Genomic DNA, 25,371 nt, shown 5'->3' on the forward strand with positions numbered 1-25,371 from the left:
GCAAGGTGAAAAGAGCTGGGGAGCGGTTCGGGGGCCCTCCTCCTGCTGGACAGAACAAGCCGAGGAGGCAACCTGGACTGGAGAGACCACCCCATAATGTTGCCCCATAAGGAGGAGCTCGGAGAACACCTCGTAGCTGAGAGGCAGCATGGTCCAATGGACCAGGACCTTGGCTGCAAGTCAGAAGACTGCAGTCCTATTCCTGGTTATACTACTGACAGCCTGTGTGACCTTGGTGAAGTCACTCCATCTCTCTGTGCCTCAGTTTCCCACCATGGTTCTTTTCCATGCAATAAGCTCTTGGGAGGCAGAGACACTCTCTCACTCTGCCTGGGGCCACACCGCAGCAGGGAGGAGGCTTCCCGGCATGCAGAGCCAGCCACGCACCAGCTCCACTCCAGCCAACACGCGGAAAATGGCAGCTTGGGTCAGTACAGCCCCACCCGACCCCCTGGCTGCATACGCGGGTGGCCAGCCTGCATCACTGCCCGTGCTGCCGCGGCCGCGCTGCTGTTTTTAGCCCGTTGGCTTGTGCAGAGATAGTATGTGTCTGTCCAGCCTCCCAGATGTCGTCCGTGTGGCTGTGCACAACGGGGTCCCGCTCTTTGGTGCAGCGTCTAGGTGCTACCTTCATAGAACTAAGGCCGGGGGGAGTAAAGGGCACATTGTTACTGACTAAAGGAGGGGGGCAAAGATCCTGGGGAGACCTCGCCGGGCAGAACCCATCTCAACAGACAGACAGCTGCCACGGGCCGGGGTGTGTGTGTGTGTGTGTGTGTGTTTGTACATGGTAGGTGCAATCTAGGCATGACACACAGAGGCGTGCATCCGAGACAAACCTCTATCGCCTTGCCTTGGTCACGTACTGGTCCGGCCACCTGGCAGGGTCAATGTCTATTGACTCCAGCGGTTGCTGCATCTCCCCAGCCCCCTTTTATGATTTCAATCAAATACTAATGGCGCATCACAGCAAGCCAAAGCAGCAACCACAGAGTAGCACCGCCAGGTCCTAGCCCGCACCACCAGCGACAGCAGGGCAGAGAGGAGGGGAGACGAATCGACCCCTTTGCATCGCTCGGAGGGCTGTTACTGGACATCCGGCAGCACAGGGCCACTTCCCCTTCCCCACACAGAGCCTCCCACAGGGACTTGTCCAGCCGCTACGGCGGATCCGCGCCCCGGGGGCTGGGTTTGCTGCTCGGGGGGGTTCCCATGCTCAGTGACTCAGCACTGTCAGTGATGTCCTGGATGTCGTCAAGGACAGGGCCAGGGGCCTCTGCCTCCTCAGAGCAGGTGTGACAGCTGGACTCTTCCAGGGTGCCCAGGGCGACCGAGAGCTCTCTGAGTCCAGCCCATCTCCCCAGTGTCGCCCTGTCCCCCGGCAGGATCCGTACGCGCTGGCGTCAGGACAGGGACAGGCAGAGCCGGAGGGGTCAGAGGAGAGGGTAGAGGGCAGGAGCTGTGGCCCCACAGGCAGGATAAAAACAGGTGAAGCCAAGCATGGCCGAAGCAAAGGAGCTTTGGGGTGGTTACCAGAACCCCTGGCATGCATGTGGGGGTAAATACTGATCGCAAAAGTACCTGTGTTAATGCAGCTGCCTTATGCCACCATCTTGCTGCATTTACCCCCCCACCCCCCAAGAAACCCTTCATTGGCATCAAGCAGTTTTCCTGCCCCAACGGACACGATCCCGGTGCCTGCGTGACCCTGAGTGTGTGGACTCCATGGAGACACCCCGAAATGGAGGGGATGCTACCCCGACTGCTCCCCCCCTCCCTGAGGCCATGCTGAGCTGCAATGCCCCCCACACCAGCCCTCGCTCGCTGCACACCATGAAGCACATGGACAGCTGGCTTCCAAATCCCCATGTTTATTGCCTATGTCCGAACACACCAGACCAGCTATCTCTGGGTCTGCTGCCCCAGCAAGGTTCTGCTGGCTTTTGACATGGAAGACACTAGAGGACACGCCAACTATTGAAGGGGATATTACCCAGGTCCCGTCCACTCCAGCTGCAATCAAGCTCTCCGGGTGAAATCCCGCCCTGTGCATATGTGATTGGCACACACTGATCGCCACACTGGGCCAAGCCCTGCTCGAATTGACAGCAATGTAAACCCGAATGCATTTCATGCAGGTCATGCAGGTGCTTTGGATGTCACGGACGGCAGCTCTGCAGCCCCATACGCACTGTGGTGTCCCCGGTCACTGGGGAAAGGGGTTTTCTTTGGCCTTTGTTTTCTACCCTCTTCTAGCACACAAAGGGGTTACTCACCCTGGCAGGGAAGCACAGTAAAACAGTGAGCTTCAGAATATGAACCAGAAGACACATTCCTAACAGGGAATGTGATTCACCATTGGAACAAACTGCCAGGGAAAGCAATGGATTCTCCATCTCTTGCTGTCTACAGACCAAGACTGGATCCTTTCTCAAAACGATTAATGAAACTCAAGTTATTGGGCTTAACACAGGGGTAAATGTAAGGGCCTGTGATAGCCAGGAGGTCACACTTAGATCGTTCCTTCTCCCTAAAATCCATGAATATTCCCGTCACCTTGAACTCAGCATTTCTGTCAGTGATCCTAACGGCCTGACCCACCGAAACCTAACACTTCTCGAGGCTTCAGACCAGAGCCCGGGTATTAGCAGCTCTGAGCGGACAGCTGGGAATTCCAGGAGAGTTTTCAGGGGCTGCGCCTTTGAGGATCGAATGTTTTCAGCACCCTGGCCCAGATTGGCTGGGTTTTCCCCCCGTAAATGATGGGGTTCAGTGTGGGTGGAACAAGCATGTAGAGGTTGGCGAGAAGAATGTGGATGTGGCCGGGGACATTGCGCCCAAAGCAATGGCTTAAGAACGAGAAGAAGGCCGGTATGTAAAATATTAACATGACGCAGAAGTGGGAGCCGCAGGTGCGGAGAGCCTTGAGCCGGGCGTCCTTGGATGGGAGCCGGAAGATGGCCCTGAGGATCAGAGCGTAGGACACAGCGATAAAGATAACATCTAACCCTATGGCTAGGAAAGTGACGATCAAACCATACACAATAATGACTGTGATGTCGGCACAGGCCAGCCGGGCTATGCCCATGTGCTCGCAGTAGGTGTGATGGACGATGTGGTGGCCACAGTATGGTAACCTTTTAAGGAACAAGACAAATGGGAGGACTACACACAGGCTCCTGAGCATGCTTGCTACCCCTATTCTCCCTGCCAGGGGCTTTGTTACTACAGCTCTGTATCTCAGGGGGTCGCAGATGGCAACGTACCGATCAAATGCCATGCCAGCAGGATGGCTGATTCCAGAGCAAAAACCGCATGGACAAAGAACATGTGGGTGAGACAGGCAGCAAATGAGATTTCCCCAGCCTTGAACCAGAGCATGAGCAACGTTTTAGGCACCGTGGTGGAACTGAGGATGAGATCAGAGATAGCCAACATGGAGAGGAAAAGGTACATGGGCTGCTGGAGGCTTCGCTCCACCAGTATCACTACTAGCACCCTGGTGTTCCCGAACAGAGCAATGATGTACATGGAGCACAAGGGGATGGAGATTCAGATCTGGGCAGCTTCCAGTCCTGGGATGCCCAGCAGGGTGAAGACGTCTGAGGGTAGGTCTACACTTACCCGGTAGTTCGGCGGCGAGCGATCGAACTTCTGGGTTCGACTTATCGCGTCTTGTCTGGACGCGATAAGTCGAACCCGGAAGTGCTCGCCGTCGACTGCGGTACTCCTGCTCGGCGAGAGGAGTACCGCGGAGTCGACGGGGGAGCCTGCCTGCCGCGTGTGGACCGAGGTAAGTTCGAACTAAGGTACTTCGAACTTCAGCTACGTTATTCACGTAGCTGAAGTTGCGTACCTTAGTTTGAATTGGGGGGTTAGTGTAGACCTGCCCTAAGCCGGAGCCAGTGCTGTTGATAGCTGACACGACGGGCATCCTGTATCCTAGGCCACTTCCGAAAATTTTGCTCCCTGCAAGATCAAGATGAGGAGAAATTTTGCATTTCAGTGGTAGTTGAAGACAATCTTATTGCTGAAACGCTTCTGCCAAGGTACCTCTCTGGCCTCCTGCTATCTGCACTCCTCCTGTTTGCTTATGGCTTTCTCTTCACGCCCCCCTGTGAGGCAGGTCAGTATTCACGTCCTCATTTCATGAGGCACATAGAGATTAACACCATGACTAAACTCACAGAGATCAGTGACTTTGTACCTGAGTGCACTACCACTGAGTTCAATGGGAAGTGGGCAAAGTTACTTAGATGTGTGATTTCAGGGGCAGGGCCTTCATTCATAGAGGAAGATTAAAAACATAAAATGCCCCTCCCATTATTCGGTGTTAAACCCCTGCCATGACGTCGATCTATCTATCTAAGCTATAGCAAAGCCCTGCCTGTTCTGTTGGCTAGATTCATATCTCTATATTTCCAGTCTTCTATGGCTAACAGGCATCACCTCCTGTGTGTAGCTCCTTCCATCCAAGGATCTCAAAGCACTTTACCAAACAGCAGCAAAGTGTCTAGTTAAGCCTCTGGTGAACACCCGGTCTGAGTATCTCCTGCTATGAGCTGAGTAATAATAAATACCTGTGCTTGGTTTGGGTAAGCGACGCTCACCGGCAGGTCAGGGGCTGCTGTATTTTCCTCTGACAAGTGCAGCAAAATGCAGACGGAGCCCAGGCACCATTCAGGGTCTGTAGCTGTTGGAGATCCGGGAGGATTTATACATTGTCCTTCAAATCCACTGGGCTTGAGATTGGTACCGAGTCTTGCCCTAAGAGCAACAACAAAGCAAATTAACCTTCTCACTCCTAGCTCCCTCTCCCCTTACGCTGCCCTCCGCTCTGGGGTACCTGCACACCTGACATCCCTTTGATTGTCCTATTCTCAGGCATGGGATCTTCCTATGCATGCAAATACCAGGGGCCTCTTCCGATTTCGGTTCCAGTGCTGACCGTGTGCCGGGTCTGCACAGGGCAGCCCTGCTGGACTGAGAAGGGGCGGGGCTGGGCCCCCGAAGGGATAAAATGTTAGCAAAGCCCTTGTTTATTATTTCATCATTAAACAGTTCAGCGCATCGGAGGTTTTGAGTCAAGTAACCGCTGGGCTTCTTCCTACTGTAACAACCACCATTACAAATCTTCAAAGCCTTCTGTTAAGGACAGACAGACACCCAGGGAATCAGCGAAAGCACTTGAAATATAAAGTATTAAGAAAAGTTCTGAGTGTAGCGACAGCCCTTGTCCCCTTTGCAGTCCCTGATCCGGGGAAGTGATTTGAAGTTGTCTCCCATTCACCAGGTGAGACCCCTGACTGCTGCGGGTGGGAGGGGAGCATGAACACTTTCTAAAGATCTCACTTTTGTTCTGCACCAGAATGAAACCACATTTCAACCCCCTGACCTATTTTGCCATTGGAATCGTTGTTTTCCAGCCAGACCTGGTAATGCCATGGGGGTCTCTCTCTCTGGCCCAGTCTCTGAAAGGACGACACCCAGGATCAGCACGATAATCCTGCCGGGGTCCCAGGAGACCGGGGGGGGAGGGGTGGCAGCGGCTGTGATGAGAAAGTTTGTTCCTTCCAGTTCATCCATCCCCCTGACTCCCACTCACTTGACCCCCAATAACCAATGCCCCCGAAAGGGGCAGCCCCCTCCCCCCACTGACAGTCCCCAATCACCTTTCACTGATGTCAGCCCGGAACATTTCCTCCCCGTTCTAGACTCTTTCCACTCGTTGTCATGCCAACCCATGACTTTACCAGGAGCCTTGATGACTCCCTGGGCACAGGTCTTTTAACTTCAACCCTCCGGCTTGGGCCTCTTTATTTCTCCCCAGACAATGGTCCGGCAGAGGCTGAGCTGGACTTTGACCGGCTTAGAGAGCAGCTCTCCACAGGACAGCGCCGGCCCCTGAACATCTGCAGGGCGCTAACCCGTCAGCCCTGCATGGTACCTCAACAGCAGGGGGAACCGGAATCTGCCTTGCCCAGCCCATTGGACATCCTGGTGGCTGTGGGCACCTGAGGGTCTGGCCACGCCCCCAAGCCAGCTGCCCCAAACCCCATTCCGAAGGCAGCTGGCTACAATGCTGGCCCATCCCTCCCTTGTGTACTGATGTGTCTTAACCCAGCAGCCTGCTGAGCCAGTGGCAGGGGGCCCTGGGACACGGCTGGGTGGCTAGCCAGTCTCATACACTCATCGGTTTTAAAGCCAGAAGGGTTAGGGGGTCCCTGACAGGAGCAGGCGGGGGAGGTTCTGTGGCCTGTGAGGTGCAGGAGGTCAGACTAGAGGATCTGACAACGGATTGAGAAGCAGGGACCCCGGTACAGGATAGCCGAGTTCCCAGTTACCCGCACGCGTCTCACGCTGGGAGTCTGGAGCCAAAGGGCCCCCTGCGACCGGCTCATCAGGCTGCTGGGTTAAGACACATCAGTCCCCAAGGGAGTGAGGGACCAGCATTGTAGCCAGCTGCCTTCGGAGTGGGCCCCCGCTGTGCGGCTGAGGGAACCACAAGGGGGCCTTTTAGTGTAAGATTAAGGGAGACCCAAAGCCACACTTCAGGATCAGAGCTGAGCACCTGAAGCCCCCAGCCACTGCACCTGCCCGGCTGCTGGCGGAGAGCTGGGTCCCCGCGGAGTTAGTGGGCGTTCAATGGAACCGGGACCCCAGTGCTGCACTTCATTCAGACCTTCGTCGAGGTCACAGCCACAGCTCCCAGAAGTCAGGGACAAGGCTCCCAGTGACTTCGATGGCTTTGGGTCAGCCCCGATGTCCGCCTACAACCGTCCTAGTGGGAAGCACTGAAGTAAAGCACCCTGGGGCAGCTTTACGCTAACGCCTTTCGCCCAGCCTCAGAGCACTTCACAAACAGGGCTGGATTGAGCCTCTCGAGTCGCAGCACCTTGGTGAGGCAGGCGTTGTCTCCGTTCTGAGGAGCGGCGCACCGAGACAGGAGGCGGTGACGGCCCAGTTACAAAGGTGTGCTTAAGTGCAAAGAGTCAGGGGGCTGCCTGCTGCGCAGGAGGCTGACGGTCTGGTTACGGGACTGCTGGAGTGACGCAGGACACCGGGGTTCAATTCCTAGCTCTGCCACAGGCATCCTGTGTGACCTTGGGCAAGTCATTTAATCTGTCCGTGCCTCAGTTTCCCTTCCGTACAATGGGGATAATAGTCACTCTAAGCCCTTTTGGCCTGGGACTGTCTCTGCAGAGCCTACACAACAGGGCCTTGATCCGAGCTGGAGCCTACTAGAGTCATAGCGCTGCTAACATAACAACGGCCAGGACCCAGTGGGCGTCGGGTGTCCGTGGACGATTCACGGACGATGTTAGGCTGCACTCACCATGATGTCTCCCTCCCCCCCGCTCCCCCATTTCTCATTTGAATTTGCCTGGCTTTTTCTTCCAGCCGCCGGCTCTCGTGAGATGCTGATCACGCCATGTGCTGCACTACAGGACAGCACCGGGGTGACTGCCCAGGAGAAGAATGTGAATAAAATGTCATTTTAATAACATGTTCACGTCATGAAAGAAGCATAAACCGGGACACCGGGTAGCAGAAAATTGCAGAGGGACCCTTATAAACATAAACCATTTAAAAATGCAAAAATCCTTCTTGATTTCATGGCATGGAACCACCTACTGCAGACGTACAGCAGGTTTATAGACCATCTTGCTGACCAATATTGTCTCATGGTTTCTTTGTACTCCCCCAACTGTCTGTATCCATCCGTTGTCTCTTGTCCTATGCTTAGCCTGTCAGCTTTTCAGGGCAGAGACCAGCTTTCTGTGCTGGGTTTGTACAGTGCCTAGCACCGGGAGGGCCTGGTCCAGGACTGGGGCTCTCAGGCACTATGGTAAGACAAAATAGAACGAATGATAATTTTTCAAAATGGTTTAATCATCCCCAACAAACAAGCTAATGGCGAATAACCGAGGTATAAGGTACCAGAAAAAAGCAGGGATCTGCATGAAATGGAAGCTCCTGCTGGGACCCAAACACAAGCTGTGAAAGTCCAATTCCTTAACCAGCTCTGCTCTCTTAATGCAAACTGAACAACTCAGCAGCCCCTGGGATGGATCCAGCCCAGGGCGTTGGGCTTGTCTTGCCTTTCCCCACGCGTCTTATCTTGCATAACAACCCTGGCAATCTCTACAGCCCAGGCAGGGGCTCTGGCCTGGCTATCACTGGGAGCCAGAGGCCAGCTGGGGGGTCTGAGGCTGGGGAGGGACCCCTGAAGGATGCAGGCTGCAAAGCAAACAGCCTGGCTGGCGATACAGCAAATGGGACAGAACTATGATGACTGTGAGCCCTGATTTCAGAAAACGCTTAAGCTCAGCTTTAAACCCAGCTCTGTTTAGGAAACACGGACGCACTTGGCTTATATGGGATGCTAAAGTTATGCACATGCTGGTCTCTCTCACCAACAGAAGTTGGCCCAGTGAAAGATATCCCCTCCCCCACCTTGTGTCTCTACTGTCCTGGGACCCACACGGCAACAGCGACGCTGCACGGACCTGCGCCCGTCCCTCGGCAGGGCTGCATTCCTGTCGTGAGGCTGCTCTTCATTCTTCTTATTTATTATTCATTTCCAAAGGGGGGGGAGGTCCTCAGAGGTACCTCGGCGCCTAACTCCCAGATGCAGGCACCTGAGTCCCATTTTGAGGTGCCATTGTGGTTCCCAAAAGGCCCGTCTGGCTGCGGCCTGTCCCCGTCGGTGCCCAAACTCGCTCAGGGTTTGCATGGCAAGTTCCTCAGTGCCCATGTTTCTGCCTCGGTACATGCCTGCTACTGCCTCCCTCTGGGCACCCAGGCACCTAACTCCCGGCACAATCCGTGAGCGGGGAAGAGCCGGCGTGCCTCTGCCTACGTCGATCCGGTGGGTGTGCCCCGAGGCCGCCAGGGAGAGGGGGAGGCACCTTCCCTTATAACCGTTAGCCCAGTGGGTCCAGCACTCAGCCAGCTTTCAGGAGCCCCCCCCCAAGTTTTATCCCCCCTCTTCCTGACAGGGAGAAGGGATTTGACTGGGGATCTGCCACCTCTCAGGTGAATGCCCCAACCAACGGGAGGTGGCGTCATTCTAACTCGGTCTCTGGTCCAATTAATATTCAATTATTGAATTCAAGCAGAACAGTTTCAAGAGGAGAGACTGTGGGTGCCCACATCAGATCCCCCATAGCCCTGTGGTCCGGGCATGCACGAGAGAGGTGGCGGACCTCGGTCAGGGACCCGAAGCCCACTGTGCTAGGCACCATACTCACATGTAATAGGAAGACAACACAGAGGTTAAACAAATAAAGATATACCTATCTCGTAGAGCTGGAAGGGACCCTGAAAGGTCATTGAGTCCAGCACCCTGCCTTCACTAGCAGGACAAAGTACTGATTTTTGCCCTAGTCCCCTAAGTGGCCCCCTTAAGGATTGAACTCATAACCCTGGGTTTGGCAGGTCAATGCTCAAACCACTGAGCTATTCCACCCCAATCTCAGAGCCTCCCTGACTGGCCCTTTAGGAGGTATTGGGTCCAGCCCCACTTGGGCCTCCTTCAACTCACCTCCCCAGGTGGGGAAAGTGATCGCAACCCCAGGACAAGTAGCTCATGTGGCCAAGTCAATCCCCAGCCTAGGGATCCAAGAGACGCCCCCTGACAGCCCAAGGAGGAGCCGGTTGGTGGGGAGGGTAAGGGGACCCTGAGGTGATCATGGTTAATCTAGTGAGCCACAGTGTCTGTGCACCCCTGGCGAGTGTTACACCCCCGAGGCCTGTTCGTCTCAAAGCTGTTACAACGCGATGACCGCTGTTGGAACGAGACACACCTCCGTGTCGGCAGGATTTGCAGAAGGTGACCAAGAACTGAGCAGGCCCGGATCCCCGTCCGCTCTCTGCCACCTCGTGCTGGTCTCTCCAGCGCAGGACTGACCCACACGAGCAGCGGAATCACTGTGGGTTGGCGGGGCAGGAGGGCTGGCACCAGTACTCCCCGTGCAATGTCCTGCCTCTCCCTTGAACAGGGCGTGTTCAATCCGATTTCACAGAGACAGATTCTGATCTCAGCTATGCTGGTGCCAGACACCGTTATAGTCACTGATGAGCGTCTGGCCTCTAGAGTTTAAAGACAGTTATTTCCTGTTACACACCAGAGCAGCAGAAAGCCCCATGCGACCCTGTCACCCCAATGGGGTTTCATATGCCTGCATTATAAATACACCCTCCCTGGGAGGCTGGCAGCAAACCACTCAGGCAGGTCCCACTGGCCCATTTCTCACAGTTGAGGTGACAAAGGAGTCAATTTCTGCAGGAGTTCGGACAAAGGAGTGAACAAGAGGAGAATGGAATCAGAATCCAATGGACCAAAATGGGCATGTCAGCCTAACTGGTGGACAACATCCTATTCCACCCATCACTCACTCTGGGGCCCTTACAAAGAGACTTGGGGGATGGCCAGCACGATTGTGGGGGCCTCAGGCACCACTGCACCTTGGTCTCTCCTGTTCTCTTCCTGTGGCCCATAACAGTTTAGTCTGTGATACTTTGGTCCAACTTTGGTTGCTGGGTTAGTCTGCAGGTGCTGGGTGGTGTTGGTGGCCTGTGATATCCAGAGGGTCGGACCAGATGATCTGGTGGACCCATCTGGCCACAAACTCTATGTTTTGAACAGGCTGGAGGGTGGGTGGATTGAAAGGAGTGAGAGTCACCCTCATGGTTGGCACCCCCAACATCTCCTTGGACCCGGGGATCCACCATGGCACCCTTGGCCCTTCTACATCCTGGTCGCGAACGGCATCCTGACCAGACCTGGCCGGAGAGAGGGAACCGATCACATCACCACCTCCACCTGCTCTGGCTAAATCTGGAACAGCACCCGTGCTGTGAAACATGGGTTCCTGCTTCCCTGCCCTCACCCCTCCGGCGCAGGTCCGATTCCTGCCCCACCTGCTCTCTTCTCTTTCCTCTCTCTGTTCTCCTTCTTGTTAACAAGAATCTTAGCAGGCCAAGACTGCATTTATGCCTCAATGCTGTGCGCCTGTGACCAAAGAGGCAGCTAAAAGCAATGCCTAAACAGCCCGATGTTGGTACATGTTTGTCAGCTCTCAGGGCAGCTGGTCAGGCCGTGGGCTGGACCCGTGTTTCTCCAGCATGGAGGTTGCATGTAAGAGCCAGCACCAGAGACAGAAGCTGCATTTTCTCTCTTTACTGGTCTTTTCACTCCCCTCTGGTGTGTGTTTGTCTTGTTTTGTCCTAAAGGAAGTAACCGTCATAGCAACGACATAGCTCCAGCCCCGCTCAACTAACGTCTTCTCTTTGCCTCCGAAGGACAGTTATGACCATCTTTAATACCACCTAACAGACTGTCAAACAGAGGTTTTCCTTATCAACAATCTTTACAGCTAAAGGGACAGCGAATAAGGAATATTGTTCAAATAAAAGCCTTCCCTAGTACAGTAGAGTTCCACTGATTTCACTGGGTTTTTTCCCCTTCATCTTCTGCATCTTTAATAACAAAATGTAAAGAATTGGAATGGTGGCTGTTGCCATGGGACTAAAACAGGCCGAGGTCTGAACCCCAGAACCGTGTCTAACTGCTCAGTGGTGGACAGTGGCAGGGTCATTTTAACACCTTTGACTCTCTTGACCTGCTTATTCCATCAAAATGAATACACCAGATCTGACCTGAGGGATGTGACGCGCGGCCCGGGCGCGTGCTCGGGGGAAGTTCTCAGAGGACTTATTTGCCATAGCTGTCAGTGAACAAAGGATTCAATTCTATCTACTCGGCACGTCTGTCTGTCTATGGTCCGAAAGCCTGAAATATCTCCTGCCCTGCAGGTAAGACGTGTCTTCCTCCCAGGAGCGCTCTCTTGTTCAACGGCCCTCCTCCAGCCGAGTGCACTGTACCCTGTAGGAGAGGAGGTGTTTGAAAGCTCCAAGACCACATCTCTCCTATTTATGGAATGTGTTTCTATCACGGTGGTAACTTTGCTCTGGAAAATAAATAATTAAGGTGGCACCCAGAAAGCAGCAAAAGGGGCGGTAATCCTGAGGTCCTTACTCAGTGCCCGGGTCTAGATCACGGCTTTTCAAGCTAGGGGGCCGGGCGCTGTGCAGACCGTCACTGGGGGCAGCAAGAGCCATGCACATACCATGGGATGCTCAGCAATCTCTTCCTTAACTGCAGGGTCCAGGCCAGGATTTAGGATGACCCTGGGATCTGTGTTAGCCAGTCTAGCAGCTGGAGAGAACCCCAGATCCTGTCTGGGACCAGCAGCCTCAGGAAAGAATGGCCTTTGTCTTCATTGCCCCATTTCACACAGCCCCATCCGCTCTGCCAAAGGGGTCATTACCCACCCCGCTGCGTATCCCTGAAGGGCTGGGTTACGTCCCTCACAGACTGGCATTGGGGCATTTTCCTCCCTGCTGTTTTGCTGCTAATCTCTTCTCTCTCTTCTGACACGGTGTTGGGCGCCCTACTCCAGGGTTGTCCATGCTTCTTGCTGGCCAGGCCCCATGGTTCAGAGTCAGGCACAACCAGAGCTGTTCCCTTTCCCATAGCCTGGGGTCCCCTCTGAGTGCGACTGTGTGACACGACCTGAACCCGCAGTCCTCGTGCAAGCCGAGCGCCCATCGCCCTGCCTCCCAGTGTGGTGCGGCTCCGGGGAGCAGATCACCCCGGGCACTGGGATCGGCACTGGCTGAAGGGGAAGCTGCAGGGCTGGCACTATAAAGCCTTAACTGGTTTGTTTCCTGGACGCCTCTGAGATGTCCTCTCTCCCCGGGCAAGAAAGCAGGAGTTGTGATTACCTGAGGAACGTAGACTAGTGGCCGCTTGGTTTAAATGGGAGGTGACTGGCATGAGGCGGCTCTCAATAGCTGGTCCCCAGCTCTGGGATTTATGGCGCTCCTTGATGCAGTTGTGTTGAGAGCTGCTGGTCTTCAAAGGAGCATGGCCTCATGGCTAGCACACTGGCGCTCAGGAGATGTGGGTTCTGATCCTACTGCTACTAGATTGCTGGATGACTGGGGGCAGGTCACTTCCCCACCCTCTGCCTCGGTTTCCCCATCTGTAACACAAGTGTGATGCACAGTGCTGTATAAGAGTTAGGTGTTGCCACTGACTATCCTTACAGATTGCAATTCACCCCATACACTGAGCCAGCACAAGCCCCACACGTCACTTACACCCAGAGAAGTTTAAATGGTGCCTAGGTCTTGCACTGATCCTCTGGAATTGATCCCTCAGGATGGTCGAAGGGAGTGGGGCGGGGGGGGGGGGGCGTGTATTAGTGTGAGTGAGAGAATTTCATGTGGGCTGGGAAATTCCCTTGTAAGTTCTGATCCATTTGTCACTCTCTTGGGGTAAATAGAAACCTTCTCAAGTGTCCTGAATGTTAGACAAGAGCCTTTGATTTATCACACTAAAGCAGCACAGGCACCTCTCACCGGCGCCTTCCCCTCATTCTGACCGGGGGTTATTGGACTGTTATCATTACGTGTTCATATTACAATAAGGCTTAGAGACTCCAGTGGAGATCAGGGCCCCATTGTGCTGGGTACTGCAGACCCAGAACAAATTGACAGTCCCCGCCACAAGGAACTTACATTCTAAATATATTTGTCTGTTTAATTTTCTGCTTATCTATCTATCTATCTATCTATCTATCTATCTATCTATCTCCATACACATCTATCTATCTATCTATCTATCTATCTATCTATCTATCTATCTATCTATCTATCTATCTATCACCATCCACCCCATCTATCTATCTATCTATCTATCTATCTATCTATCTATCTATCTATCTATCTATCCCTATACACCCCATCTATCTATCTATCTATCTATCTATCTATCTATCTATCTATCTATCTATCTATCTATCTATCTCCATACACATCTATCTATCTATCTATCTATCTATCTATCTATCTATCTATCTATCTATCTATCTATCTATCCCTATACACCCCATCTATCTATCTATCTATCTATCTATCTATCTATCTATCTATCTATCTATCTATCTATCTATCTATCTCAAAGATACAATTATTCTGCGTTGCTCTGTTACCTTGAAGAGGATCTCTTCCCAAATACACAGATTTTCTATTGCAGCAGGTTGTGCTGGGTTTGTGTGCTCGTTCGGTTGTCGGGGCGGCACATTGTTGGGTACGAAAAGACAAACGTGGTACCATTGAGTCTGACTCTGCTCTCACTCCTGATTGGTGCCAGCATGAGGATGAAGTGATCAGGAGAGTCCCATGGAGCCAGTCCCCTCCCATGCACTGCAATGGAGCTACCTTTGCTGGATCACGGCAGTCGAGGACGTGGTCTTTTTTCTATAATTTTTCGACACACACTACCACTTAGAACAAGGGCCCGGATCCACACAGGGCCGTGGGCATTGCAACCCTCACGGCCTCAACACCGAACTTTTAGGCACCTAGAAAATCCCTGGAACGACACTGGGATCCACAAAGCCTGACTGAGGTGCCTCGGCTCCCTGTGCATTCTTAGGCCCTGCCTCGCCCCTGTTCCCTAAGGGGATGGGGAGAAACAAGCACCCAAGAACGCGATGCACAAAGCCCCCCTGCTAGGTGGCAGCTAAGCTAGCCAATGGGAGAGGCCCATAAGAGGGGTGGGTCCCAGGCCTTGTCCCTCTCAGGGTGTTAAACCCCTACCTCTGCTTGGGGCACACAGCCAGGACCTCGCTCCTGGAGTCAGGCGGCTGCGGTGCAGGCATCGTTTCTCGGGAGAATGAGTCAGATGCCTGCCTCCTTCCACACCAACTGGCCAGAGGAAGCCAGGGCAGTAGCAGACCTACCTTGTAACTGCTAGCCCACTAGTCAGTGCTCTCCCCTGTGTGAGAGTGCGACCCAGGTTCAATTCCCCCTCTGCCTCAGGGAGTGAAAAGATTTCAACAGAAGCCATCCCCTCTCTCAGGAGAATGCTTCAGCCACAGAGCTATGGGATAGTCTCACATTGGGTGCCATCAGCTACTCCTGCTCAAGCTGTTCCTCGGTAGCTTAAATAATTTTTTTGGGGTGGTGCAGTCCCAGGACATTGGACTGACAAGGTGTGGGAGGTGATACCTTTTAATGGCCCAACTTCTGCTGGTGAGAGAGACCAGCTTTCGAGCCACATAGACCTCTTTGGGCGAGAGTCCTTGGGCGAGAAAGAAAGGGAGAGAGTGAAAATGACTCTGCAACACACTGGATTGTGCGCTGTTGTATTCATTCAGTTGGAATCAATGAGCCAAGAGAGTCAATGGGGGTCACATAAGTCTGTCACTGTCCAACATTACACAGTGTTAAACAAGGCTCAGGGTTGGGTATCCAGAGATCTCAGCCCGCTCAGCCCCAGGGTAAACACCCCAGTCAACATCCACTTTAACCTTTTATTAAAGACACAGAAAGAAGGAAAAATAGTTCAAGCCTTTGACTTGTAAAGTATTGAGTAAGGCTTTTGTTTCAACAGCGCCCCTTGTTCCTAACTGTCCTTTTAGGGAAAAGAGAAGACGTTGGCTAAGAGGGACTGGAGGGGCATCATCATCTGGGTTCCTCTCTCTGGCCGGGTCTGGTCAGAACGTCTCTTGGGATTGAGACAAAGAAGGTCTGGTGTCCCAAGAGATGGTGGGGGTGGCAGACATGATGGTGAAACTTGCTCCTCTGGCCAATTTCCCACCCCCCAATCTCTTTCCTTAAGGACCTACAAAGGCAGGGATGGGCAGAACAGCCCCTCCCCTCATTGTTCTGCCCACCAATTAGGCCTAATTTTGGACACAATTTTGGGTCATTAATTTCCAGTCCCCCACTGTTCTTGTTGACAAGGCACGATCTTTACCCTGTCCTTGAGTTAGATCAGGAGACCTTTTTGTTTGTACTACTTCAATCTTCCTATCTCTCTCTCATAGCTTTTCCCATCAACGTTTGTTATTATGGGTCACTGTGACACCCTGTGAACTGCCACGTATGGTGTATGGCTGAGCTCACAGTTTGGGTAAGGTTGTAGGCCCAATTATTATAACAACACCCACCTGGGCTGTGGGAGACTCAGGGTCTGGTTCCCCAGCTCCAATGACTGTTTCATTATTTATACACCGGGGAACAACTTCACTGGGAGAGAGACTGAGCAAGCCCGTTGCAGAGTATCCCAGAGCCCAGTGATTGGCATGCACCTCCTGAGAGGTGGGAGACCCCACGGCAAATCCTTGCTCCCTCTCAGCCAGAAGGGGAAACTGAACCTGGGTCTCCTTCATCTCATGTGGGTGCTCTAACCACTGGGATAAAGTTATAAGCTGGGCACTGGCGGCATCTCTGTCCAGGTTTTGAATGGGACCCCGTCCGGTAGGTGGCCTCTGAGCAAACATGCTGGATTGGGCCCTGCGGGTGAGCCAGGCAGAGGAGCAACTATCTTCCCCTGGTTCGTGGAGTGCACTGGGGCGTAGGCGGGAGATGTAGGTGGCCAGCAGCAATCCTGTGTCCGGAGACAGAAACAGAGGCTCCTAGGGAACGTTCACAGCATAAATGTAGGCACGGAGGGAGTTTAGGCACCTATAGGGTTCGGTGGCAGCTGAGTGGGTGTTTGTGGATCCCAGTGGGGCCTAAAACTGGGACTAAGGTGCCTGAGTGTGGGATTTCGGTGTGCGAGTACCTCTGTGGATCTGGGCCTATAACTCATTGTCTTGTACATGGTATGGCTCAGTGCGCGAATGTGATATGAACAGAGTATGAAAGATTGTCTTGTCTTTGGTTGCTTTGGGCTTTCTTTCTTTCTTTCTTTCTTTCTTTCTTTCTTTCTTTTGCTTTATCCATCTGTGCTGCAGAATTTGTTTCTTTGAATTCCTTCCTCACTCTCTTTTGGGACTCAAAGGAGCATCAGCGTTTCCTGACACCTGGGGATCAGTGAGGTTGCCTAGCTGGCCAGAAAAGACAGGGGGTAACTGCCCTGGGTTAACCCTCAACATGTCCCACCTGGCTTCTGAAGAAAGCAGAGTCAGGCCTGACCGGAACCAGAGTGGGAGCAGATGAAAAGAGCCCTCCCGGCTTTGGGGAGGGGAATTCAAACGCTGGAAGCTGCTGGCTGCCTGATCCCAAATGCTGGGGCAGTTAAGCTACATCTGCTGGGGCTAACACCGTGGAGGAGGCAGTTGGGGAGCGTGAACGGTGACTTAAGGGTGTTCTTGTTTTGGTGCATGTCCTTTGCCAGCTCAGGGGCCGGCAGATAAAACGGCTCTTCCATCTTCGAGAGGGAGAGGGAAAGTGCCTGTTGTTATTTCCCTTTTCTTTCTGGAAGCCAGAGCCCACACTTGGGGTGTCCCTGTGATACTCTCACTGATGGGAAGTGACCCTCTTTTGGGGGGGCTGGCAGGATCTGACTCCGCTGCAGTGCATGCACTGACATGCATTCTGGCTGAGATACGTCGATCCTGGGTTTCAACCCCTGCCTTACCCCAGTGCGAGGCTGACATGACCCCATGGGTACTGGCATAAAACCGGGCTAAGAGAGAGGAGAATCGGGCCTGTACATTTTCAAAGCCTATGGGTCTGACTGTCTGCAAAGAGTCATTTCATTAACTGATTTAAAAAAATCCAACAAATGTTTAATAATGAAACAAGCAATAAGTTGTGCCAGGAAGCCATGGGCAAGAAATCACATTTATGGTCGGGGGAGACCCACAGATGAGCTGGGAGTTTCCAATGCCTGAAAAGTGCCGGTTTTGGTCTGTTAACACAAACTAAACAAGCCAGCCGTCCCCTCTGCTGGCTAAGGAGTAGGGCCGAGGGCTTGACTTGCCTTTCCCTCCGCTCCTTATCAGGAGCGACAGCCCTGCCAATCTCTACAGCCCACGCAGGGTTTCCGGGCTCTGCTATCGCTCTGTGAGCCACCCCGGAGCTGGGAGGGGATGGGGAGGAAGAGACAGGGGCTCCTGGGGGCATCATGCCTGCACAAAGGAGGAGGAGAGTATGCGGATGCAGCAATTGCTACACCTGCTCTGAAACTGCCTGCTGATGAGGAGTAGCACGACAATAGCGCCTTGCCCTACGCCGCATAATCCTACGAGTGCCTGGAAACTGAAGTCAGTAGCTGAGGGAAACAGCACTTAATATTTTAAGCCACAGCTCTGGTTTTTAATCAGTCACAGAATCATAAAAATCAAGGGGATTTATAAGGATGTATACTTGCTACCATACAGGGAAGTTCTCTTAGATCTATCTATCTATCTATCTATCTATCTATCTATCTATCTATCTATCTATCTATCTATCTATCTTAAGATAGATCATAAGATATATTGGAATTGGAAAAGGTTCAGAAAGGGGCAACAAAAATGATGAGGGGTATGGAACAGCTTCCATATGAAGAGAGATTAATAAGACTGGGACTTTTCAGCTTGGAAAAGAGACCATTAAGGGGGGACATGATAGAGATCTATACAATCATGACTGGTGCGGAGAAAGTCAATAAGGAAGTGTTATTTACTCCTTCCCATAACACTGGAACTAGGGCTCACCCAATGAAATTAACAGGCAGCAGGTTTAAAACAAAAAAGAAGAAGTATTTCTTCACACAATGCACAGTCAATCTGTGGCACTCTTTGCCAGAAGATGTTGTGAAGGCCAAGACACAGGGTTGAAAAAAGAACCAGATAAGTACATGGAGGATAGGTCCATCAATGGCTATTAGCCAGGATGGGCAGGGATTGTGTCCCTAGCCTCTGTTTGCCAGAAGCTGGGAATGAGCGACAGGGGATGGATCACTTGATGATTCCCTCTGGGGCACCTGGCATTGGCCACTGTTGGAAGACAGGATACTGGGCTTGATGGACCTTTCGTCTGACCCAGTATGGCCGTTCTTATGTTCTTATCTATCTATCTATCTATCTATCTATCTATCTATCTATCTATCTATCTATCTATCTATCTATCTATCTATCTATCACCCAGTCTCACCATTCTATGAAGAATTAGGGCACATATCCTGGAATAACACCTAAGCTACTGGCCATGCCCAGGTCAGGCCTTTTTTTGACATAAGATCCTTTGGATCCCTTCACGAATCTGTTTGGTTTTCATGCTGTAGATGACAGGGTTGAGCACCGGGGGCACGAAAAGGTAGATGTTGGCCATGAGAACGTGAATGATGGGGGCGGCATTTTCCCCAAACCTGCGAATGATTGACAAGCCAACCATGGGGATGTAGAAGATCAGGACAGCGCAGATGTGGGAGACGCAGGTGTTCAGGACCTTGATGCGCTCTTCCTTGGATGTGATGCTTAAGACCATCTGAATGATCATAACATAAGACAGGATAATCAGCAGCGGGTCTAGTACCACTATGAGCAGGATTAAAGTTAAGCCATAGATACTATTGAACATGGTATCTGAGCATGCCAGCCGTATTATATCCTGATGCAAGCAATAGGACTAGGAGAGCACATGAGACCTGCAGAATGGCAGAAGTGTAAGAAAACAGATTAACGGGACCAGCACCAACGTACATCTACAGACAATCGCCAGTCCTATTTTAGCAATCCTGGGGCTGGTCAGGATGGAGGTGTATCTCAGGGTATGTCTACACCCAGCCGCTAGTTCGGCGGCTGGGAATCGAAGTTCTGGGTTCGACTTATTGCGTCTTGTCTGGACGCGATAAGTCGAACCAGGAAGTGATCGCCGTCGACTGCGGTACTCCAGCTAGACGAGAGGAGTACCGCGGCGTCGACGGGGGAACCGCGGCGTCGACGGGGGAGCCTGCCTGCCGCGTGTGGACCGAGGTAAGTTCGAACTAAGGTACTTCGAACTTCAGCTACGTTATTCACGTAGCTGAAGTTGCGTACCTTAGTTCGAATTGGGGGGTAAGTGTAGACCAAGCCTCAGAGGGTTGCAAATGGCCACGTAGCGGTCAAAGGCCATGGCCAGAAGCACCGAGGACTCCATGAAGGAAAATGAGTGGATGCAGATCATCTGGAGGAGGCAGGCGCTGAAGTTGATTTCTCGGGAGTTGAACCAAAGCACACACAGGACCGTCGGCAGCGTGGACAGAGTCAGACCCAGGTCCGTGGAGGCCAGCATAGAAAGAAAATAGTACATGGGCTGGTGGAGCCATCGCTCCGCTTTTATAACAAACAGGATGGTGCAGTTTCCCAAAATTGCAATAGCGTTCATGAAAGAGAAAGAGGCAGCAAACCAGTGGTGTACATGCTCCAGTCCATGGTGTACATGCCTGTTAGGAGGAACACTGAGGTGCTGCTGAGGTTGGCACCATCTGCTGCTGACATGCTGTGCTATGGACTATGTCCCATTTGGGTTCAAATCTCCCTTTCCTGAAATAGTAATGGAGAAATATACAATTAAAGCTCCAATTAGATTCAACAGAGCAGGATAAAGAATCAGATTCTTTTTCTCTTGCTGGGGAAAACAGATAGTTTTGCAATCAAGGCATTGGCTGGAACACAAAAGATCTGGGTTCAATTCCCATCTCTTCCACAGGTTTCCTGTATGAACATGAGCAAGTCACTTAATCTGTCTGTGCCTCAGTTTCCCATGTGAAAGTGGAGCTAATAATCCCAATTTACTTCACAGAGGTGGGCAAGCAAACATCCATTAGTAGTTGGGAGTTGATCAGATTCTCTGGTGATGAGACCCTATATAGACTGTGAAATTAAAATGTCTGGTTTGAACGTGTACCAAACTTCTGTTTCTTCTATGAGCCTCTAAGCTCTATTTCTCCACAGAGAGAGACAGATTTGCCTGGTTTAACTGCAGTTGTTATTAAAAAGTCAATGTTTACCAATGTTACCATACAAGGAGTTCATTATTGCGTCTGGACCAGCACTCAAGGCATGCTGGATCACTCCAGAGTGCCGTTCCAACCCTTTTGGGAAGCGCCAGAACAACCGCTTGTGGTACTTCCAGGACATGTGTTCTGGAGCGTCTCGCAGTCTGCACTCACCCTTTGGGCTGGACGTATAAGCATGGCAAAGTGGCATTGTTTGACCCCGGGGCATGTGACTGCATTGGCTCACTTGGGATGGACAATGGAATTAATCGATTTACTCCTGCACCACTTCTGAAAAAACTCCAACCCAGCTGTGCCCTAATCCACGCTTAGGCAGCTGGATGTCCAGGGCATGCTGAGCAGCTCCCGCTGACTTCTCAAGATCAGCAGCTCTGAAGATCAGGCTACTTATTTCAGTGCCAAAATATGGATTTTGGTGCCTGACTTTTGGTCCCCAGGCTGGAAAATCCTCCGAGAGGCTCAGGTCCCCCACCTGCCAATGGTCTAGCTCGTCCCTGATCCTGTGCCAGCCAGTGACCAGTGCTGGTTATTCCAGTGCTTGGATCACTGGAAGGGGGGTACAGGAGATAGTATGTGTCTCTCGCCTCATGCTCACTTCTTCCTGACAGCTGTGAGATGCGTGAGCATTGCATCCCAGCCAGCTAACGCGTGGAATTGCGCAGTGCTGTACCACAGGAGAGGAGCGGGATTTCTTCCTGACCCCCGCCGGAAACCAGCATATGCCCAGAAGCGTGAAGACCGAGAGCCCTTAGTCACAATAATTTCATCCTCGCTTGGTTGTGCTTGGCAGCACGACCTGTTAGAATCAGAATGAACCTAGGAATTGTCAGACCGGGTCAGACCCGTGTTCCATCAGTCTCCTGTGTCTGACAGTGGCCAACAGCTGATACTCCAAAGGCAAGTGCAACAAATCCTCAACAGATGTGGGATAAGCGTCCTTCCCTCCCCTGCCCATGAAGGTCTCAGGCAAATCCCTAATAGTACAAGACCTGAACCACGAGGTTTTATATCCCTTACCAAAAAATAATTCTGATTCTAGATATTCTTGTTTTGTTATCCATGGAAATATCCATTCCCTCGTTCATGGATCTTAACATTCATTGTTAATTAGATAGATAGATAGATAGATAGATAGATAGATAGATAGATAGATAGATAGATAGATAGATAGATGGGGTGTATGGGGATAGATAGATAGATAGCTATGGTGGCAGGTAGGCAGATTCTAAACCCAAACCAGCTCCTCATTACAAACTTCAAACAATGACATTTTATAATTAAAACATTGAAGGGTGACCTGGAACGGAACGGAAACATGTTGCCTTGCTAGAAGCTTGTCTAAATTATCCCCAAGTGCCAAAGAGAAGAATCAAAGTGATAAAACACCTCGTACCTGCCTGTGCGTTCCTACGTGCAGGGCAGACAGTCAGTGTTTATAATGCCTGCTCAAATTCCCAGCCCTAGTCACGAAGTCACATGGGAATCTCCGCTGGGGTGATGTTGCGAAGGGCAAACCAGCTGTAAGGTCCAGGGAATTACATTGGCTTGTGGGCATTAATTATAAGAGCTGAGAGAGACAGCGCTTCCAGGCACAGCCTTACTGAGCCCAGTGACCTGGGCTAGACTAAAGTATTTCAGTCCTTATTGTCGTGTGCCCCAAACCGAGAACAGGATGGACCAAGGAACCCCCCAATGCCCGAGGCCCCCTATAATGGCAGCGAATTGATTGGGTGAGATATACCCAGATGATCCCAGCAGGTGACCCCGCTCCCCAAGCCCTGGCAAAGGTCCTTCCCCCAAGGTCCCTGCCAAAATGACCTAGGTGAAAATTCCTTCCTTGTCCCTCCCTGTCCCCACTCAGCCTCCCTCGAGAGGAGGGAGCCGGTTTGCCTTTCCCCTGGTCTTGCCCGAAGGGGGAGCAGGGCAGAAGGGGGTGACAAAGGCTCTCAGGGTGGCGTGCTTGGGGGACACAGACCGGGGGCAGGCCGCCGGGTGATCCATTTACAGAAATGGCCTCTTGGCTTTGCTTTGCTCCCCCCAGGACGCTGCTGAGCACTGGGCTGAATTCTTGGGCGAGGTCAATTGTCATGTTAGTGCCCACTGTGGATCTGGACAATGTACACCGCCGAGGAGCTGGCCCTGCCTACCCCGTCGACACAGGCCCAGATGGACGTCAAGGAAACCAACCAGCGGCTCGCTGGGTGCTCCCTGGATGTAGCCAGCCCCTCAGTCAGCAGCTGTGACTGTGGGCGGGTCCCTCATCCTCTGAAGACATAGGGCTCCAAGACTCTGGGGTCTTGTGGGTCACTGTCACCAGGCAACCCCACCACGCCGCCCCCCAGCCCAGCGGGGACTTCTGCCCTCTCACTGGGCAGCAGGCATAGCCCTGCTCCTGCCCTCTATCCGGTTGGGAGCCACGCGGGGGCTGCTGAACCAGCAGCCTCTCCACTCAGTGCGTCCCTGCTCGGCCTGGGCCAGGAAGGAGCAGCCATGAGGAACGGCAGTAGGGGGGAGGTGGCAAGGACAGAATGTGGGGTGGGCTCAGTACAGGCCCCAGACTCCCTCAGATCCCCTACCCCAGGGCCCCCAGGGCCCCCCCCCAGAAAGTCCCAGCTCCCCCCACTACTCCCCACGCCTGTGTGCCTGCCACCCACTCAGTCAGCTTCCTGCCCCCTCCTGCCATTCTTGCCCTCGTCCTCCTCCTTTTGTAAAGGGAAATCACGCCTCACCCATCTACTAGAATTCTTTGAGGGGGTCGACAATCACCAGGGCAAGGGGGATCCAGTGGATATAGCGTACTTAGACTTTCAGAAAGCCTTTGATAGGGTCCCTCACCTACCAAGCAAAGTAAGCAGTCATAGGATAAGAGGGAAGGTAATTTTGTGCATCAGTAACTGGTTAAAAGATAGGAGACAAAGGTAGGAATAAATGATCAGTTTTCACGGTGGAGAGAGGTAAATAGTGGTGTCCCTCAGGGGTCTGTACTGGGACCATTCCTATTCAACAAATGATCTGGAAAAAGGGGTAAACAGAAAGGGGAAAAAATTGCAGATGATACAAAATTTCTCGGGATACTTAAATCCAAAGCAGAGCACGAAGAGTTACAAAGGGATCTCACAAAAGTGGGCGGCAAAATGGCAGATGAAATGCGAAGTGATGCACATGGGAAAACAGAATCCCAACTATGCACACAAACTGATGGGGTCTAAATTAGCTGTTACCACTCGAGAAAGAGACCTTGGAGTCATTGAGGACAGGTCTCTGAAAACCTCCACTCAGTGTGCAGCGGCAGTCAAAAAAGCGAACAGAAGGTTAGGAAAAAAGGTTGCACTGAGGGTTTTTTCCCCCTCTTCTGCTCTCAAGGGGAGAACCCCTCTGCTTCCAGCCAGGTCCTGGTGGGATGGGATAGGCTGGGACTCCCCCAGCCCCTCTGCCATGCCTGAGGGGCTGGAGCAAAGGGTAGCTGGGGGAGAGCAGCTGCAAATGTCCTCCAGGCTACCTCAGGGGCTGGAGCTGCCCACATCCAAAGCCCCACACCCCTTGTGAGCAGGAGAGGAGCGGGTTAGCATATCCATCCCGGCCCTGCCCGACACAGCACGCCTGCCCTGGGAGCAGAGCCCGGGAGCCAGGCAGCAGCCAGCGGTGGGCGGGCTAAGAATCAGGGGGACCGGTGCCGTTCACAGCAGCTCTCTCCTCCCGTGCAGACAGCGAGGGCCAGCTGCTAACCGCCCGGCCACCCTCCAGTGCTAGCCAGACCTCCGGACGCAGCCAAGGCCTGGCCTTCTCTCCATCCTCACGGGCTGTCCATCTGACCCCCTCTCCCTGCCCGGCAGGCAGGGCCGGCTCCAGCATTTCTGCCGCCCCAAGCAAAAAAAAAAAAAAAGCCGCAATCGGCGGTGGCAGTTCAGCGGCAGGTCCTTCGCTCCTAGAGGGAGTGAGGGACCTGCCGCCCCCGAATTGCCGCAGGTGCCGCCCCTCTCCCTTGGCCGCCCCAAGCACCTGCTTGTTAAGGCAGGGACCCCCTCTCCCTGGCCCCTTAGCGGCTCTGTTATGGCCACACGCTGGGCAGTTTTGCAAGGTCATTTTTCAAACAGAAATCCTAAAAGCTCTAAAACAGTGGAGGGGAGAGAAACTAAAACCTGGCCCCAGCATCCCAGAGAAGGAAGCGCCCGGACACGCCTGTGGTAGGCCCCAGCCTGCCTGGCCCCAGCAAAATCCCCTAGTTTGGATGCGTGACCCACAGAGCACAGCGGGGGACATCCCTGGGCTGGAGGATGTCCTGGGCCCTACACGATTTGTAGGGGGTTAGCCTGTAAGAGGGTAGTGGGGGAGGTGACTGCCCCTCAGGATGGCTGGGGAGCAAATGGACCTGGAGAGAGGGAAGGGTGAGGTGGGGAGGAGGGTGCCCGCTGCCCCTGGGTCTGGATTCAAAGGGGTGCAGGGCACCCATCAGCCAGGTACTGGGGTGAGTTGGTTCAAGGGGTGGGGGAGCAGCTGAGAGCCCTTTGGCTGGGTTTTGAGAGTGCATCCCTTGAACTGCTGGCTTTCCTTGCAATTCCGCTGAAAAGTAACTGGCGCCC

At 52.8% G+C, this 25,371-nt stretch overlaps 1 protein-coding gene and 1 pseudogene across 1 annotated transcript; both read right to left on the reverse strand.

Annotated features, from left to right (window-relative positions):
- Positions 1–2,686: 2,686 nt before the first annotated feature.
- LOC135873762 (olfactory receptor 52D1-like) lies at positions 2,687–3,618 on the reverse strand. The gene is given in 2 exon segments (XM_065398393.1): positions 2,687–3,282; positions 3,285–3,618. Coding segments are annotated over 2 exon segments (843 nt in total). The 5' UTR covers positions 3,532–3,618.
- An 8,566-nt stretch (positions 3,619–12,184) lies between these two features.
- On the reverse strand, positions 12,185–20,912 carry LOC135873772 (olfactory receptor 51G2-like; annotated as a pseudogene).
- Between the last annotated feature and the right edge of the window lie 4,459 nt (positions 20,913–25,371).

Source organism: Emys orbicularis, chromosome 1 (assembly GCF_028017835.1).
Source record: "Emys orbicularis isolate rEmyOrb1 chromosome 1, rEmyOrb1.hap1, whole genome shotgun sequence".
Classification (NCBI taxonomy): Eukaryota; Metazoa; Chordata; order Testudines; family Emydidae; genus Emys; species Emys orbicularis.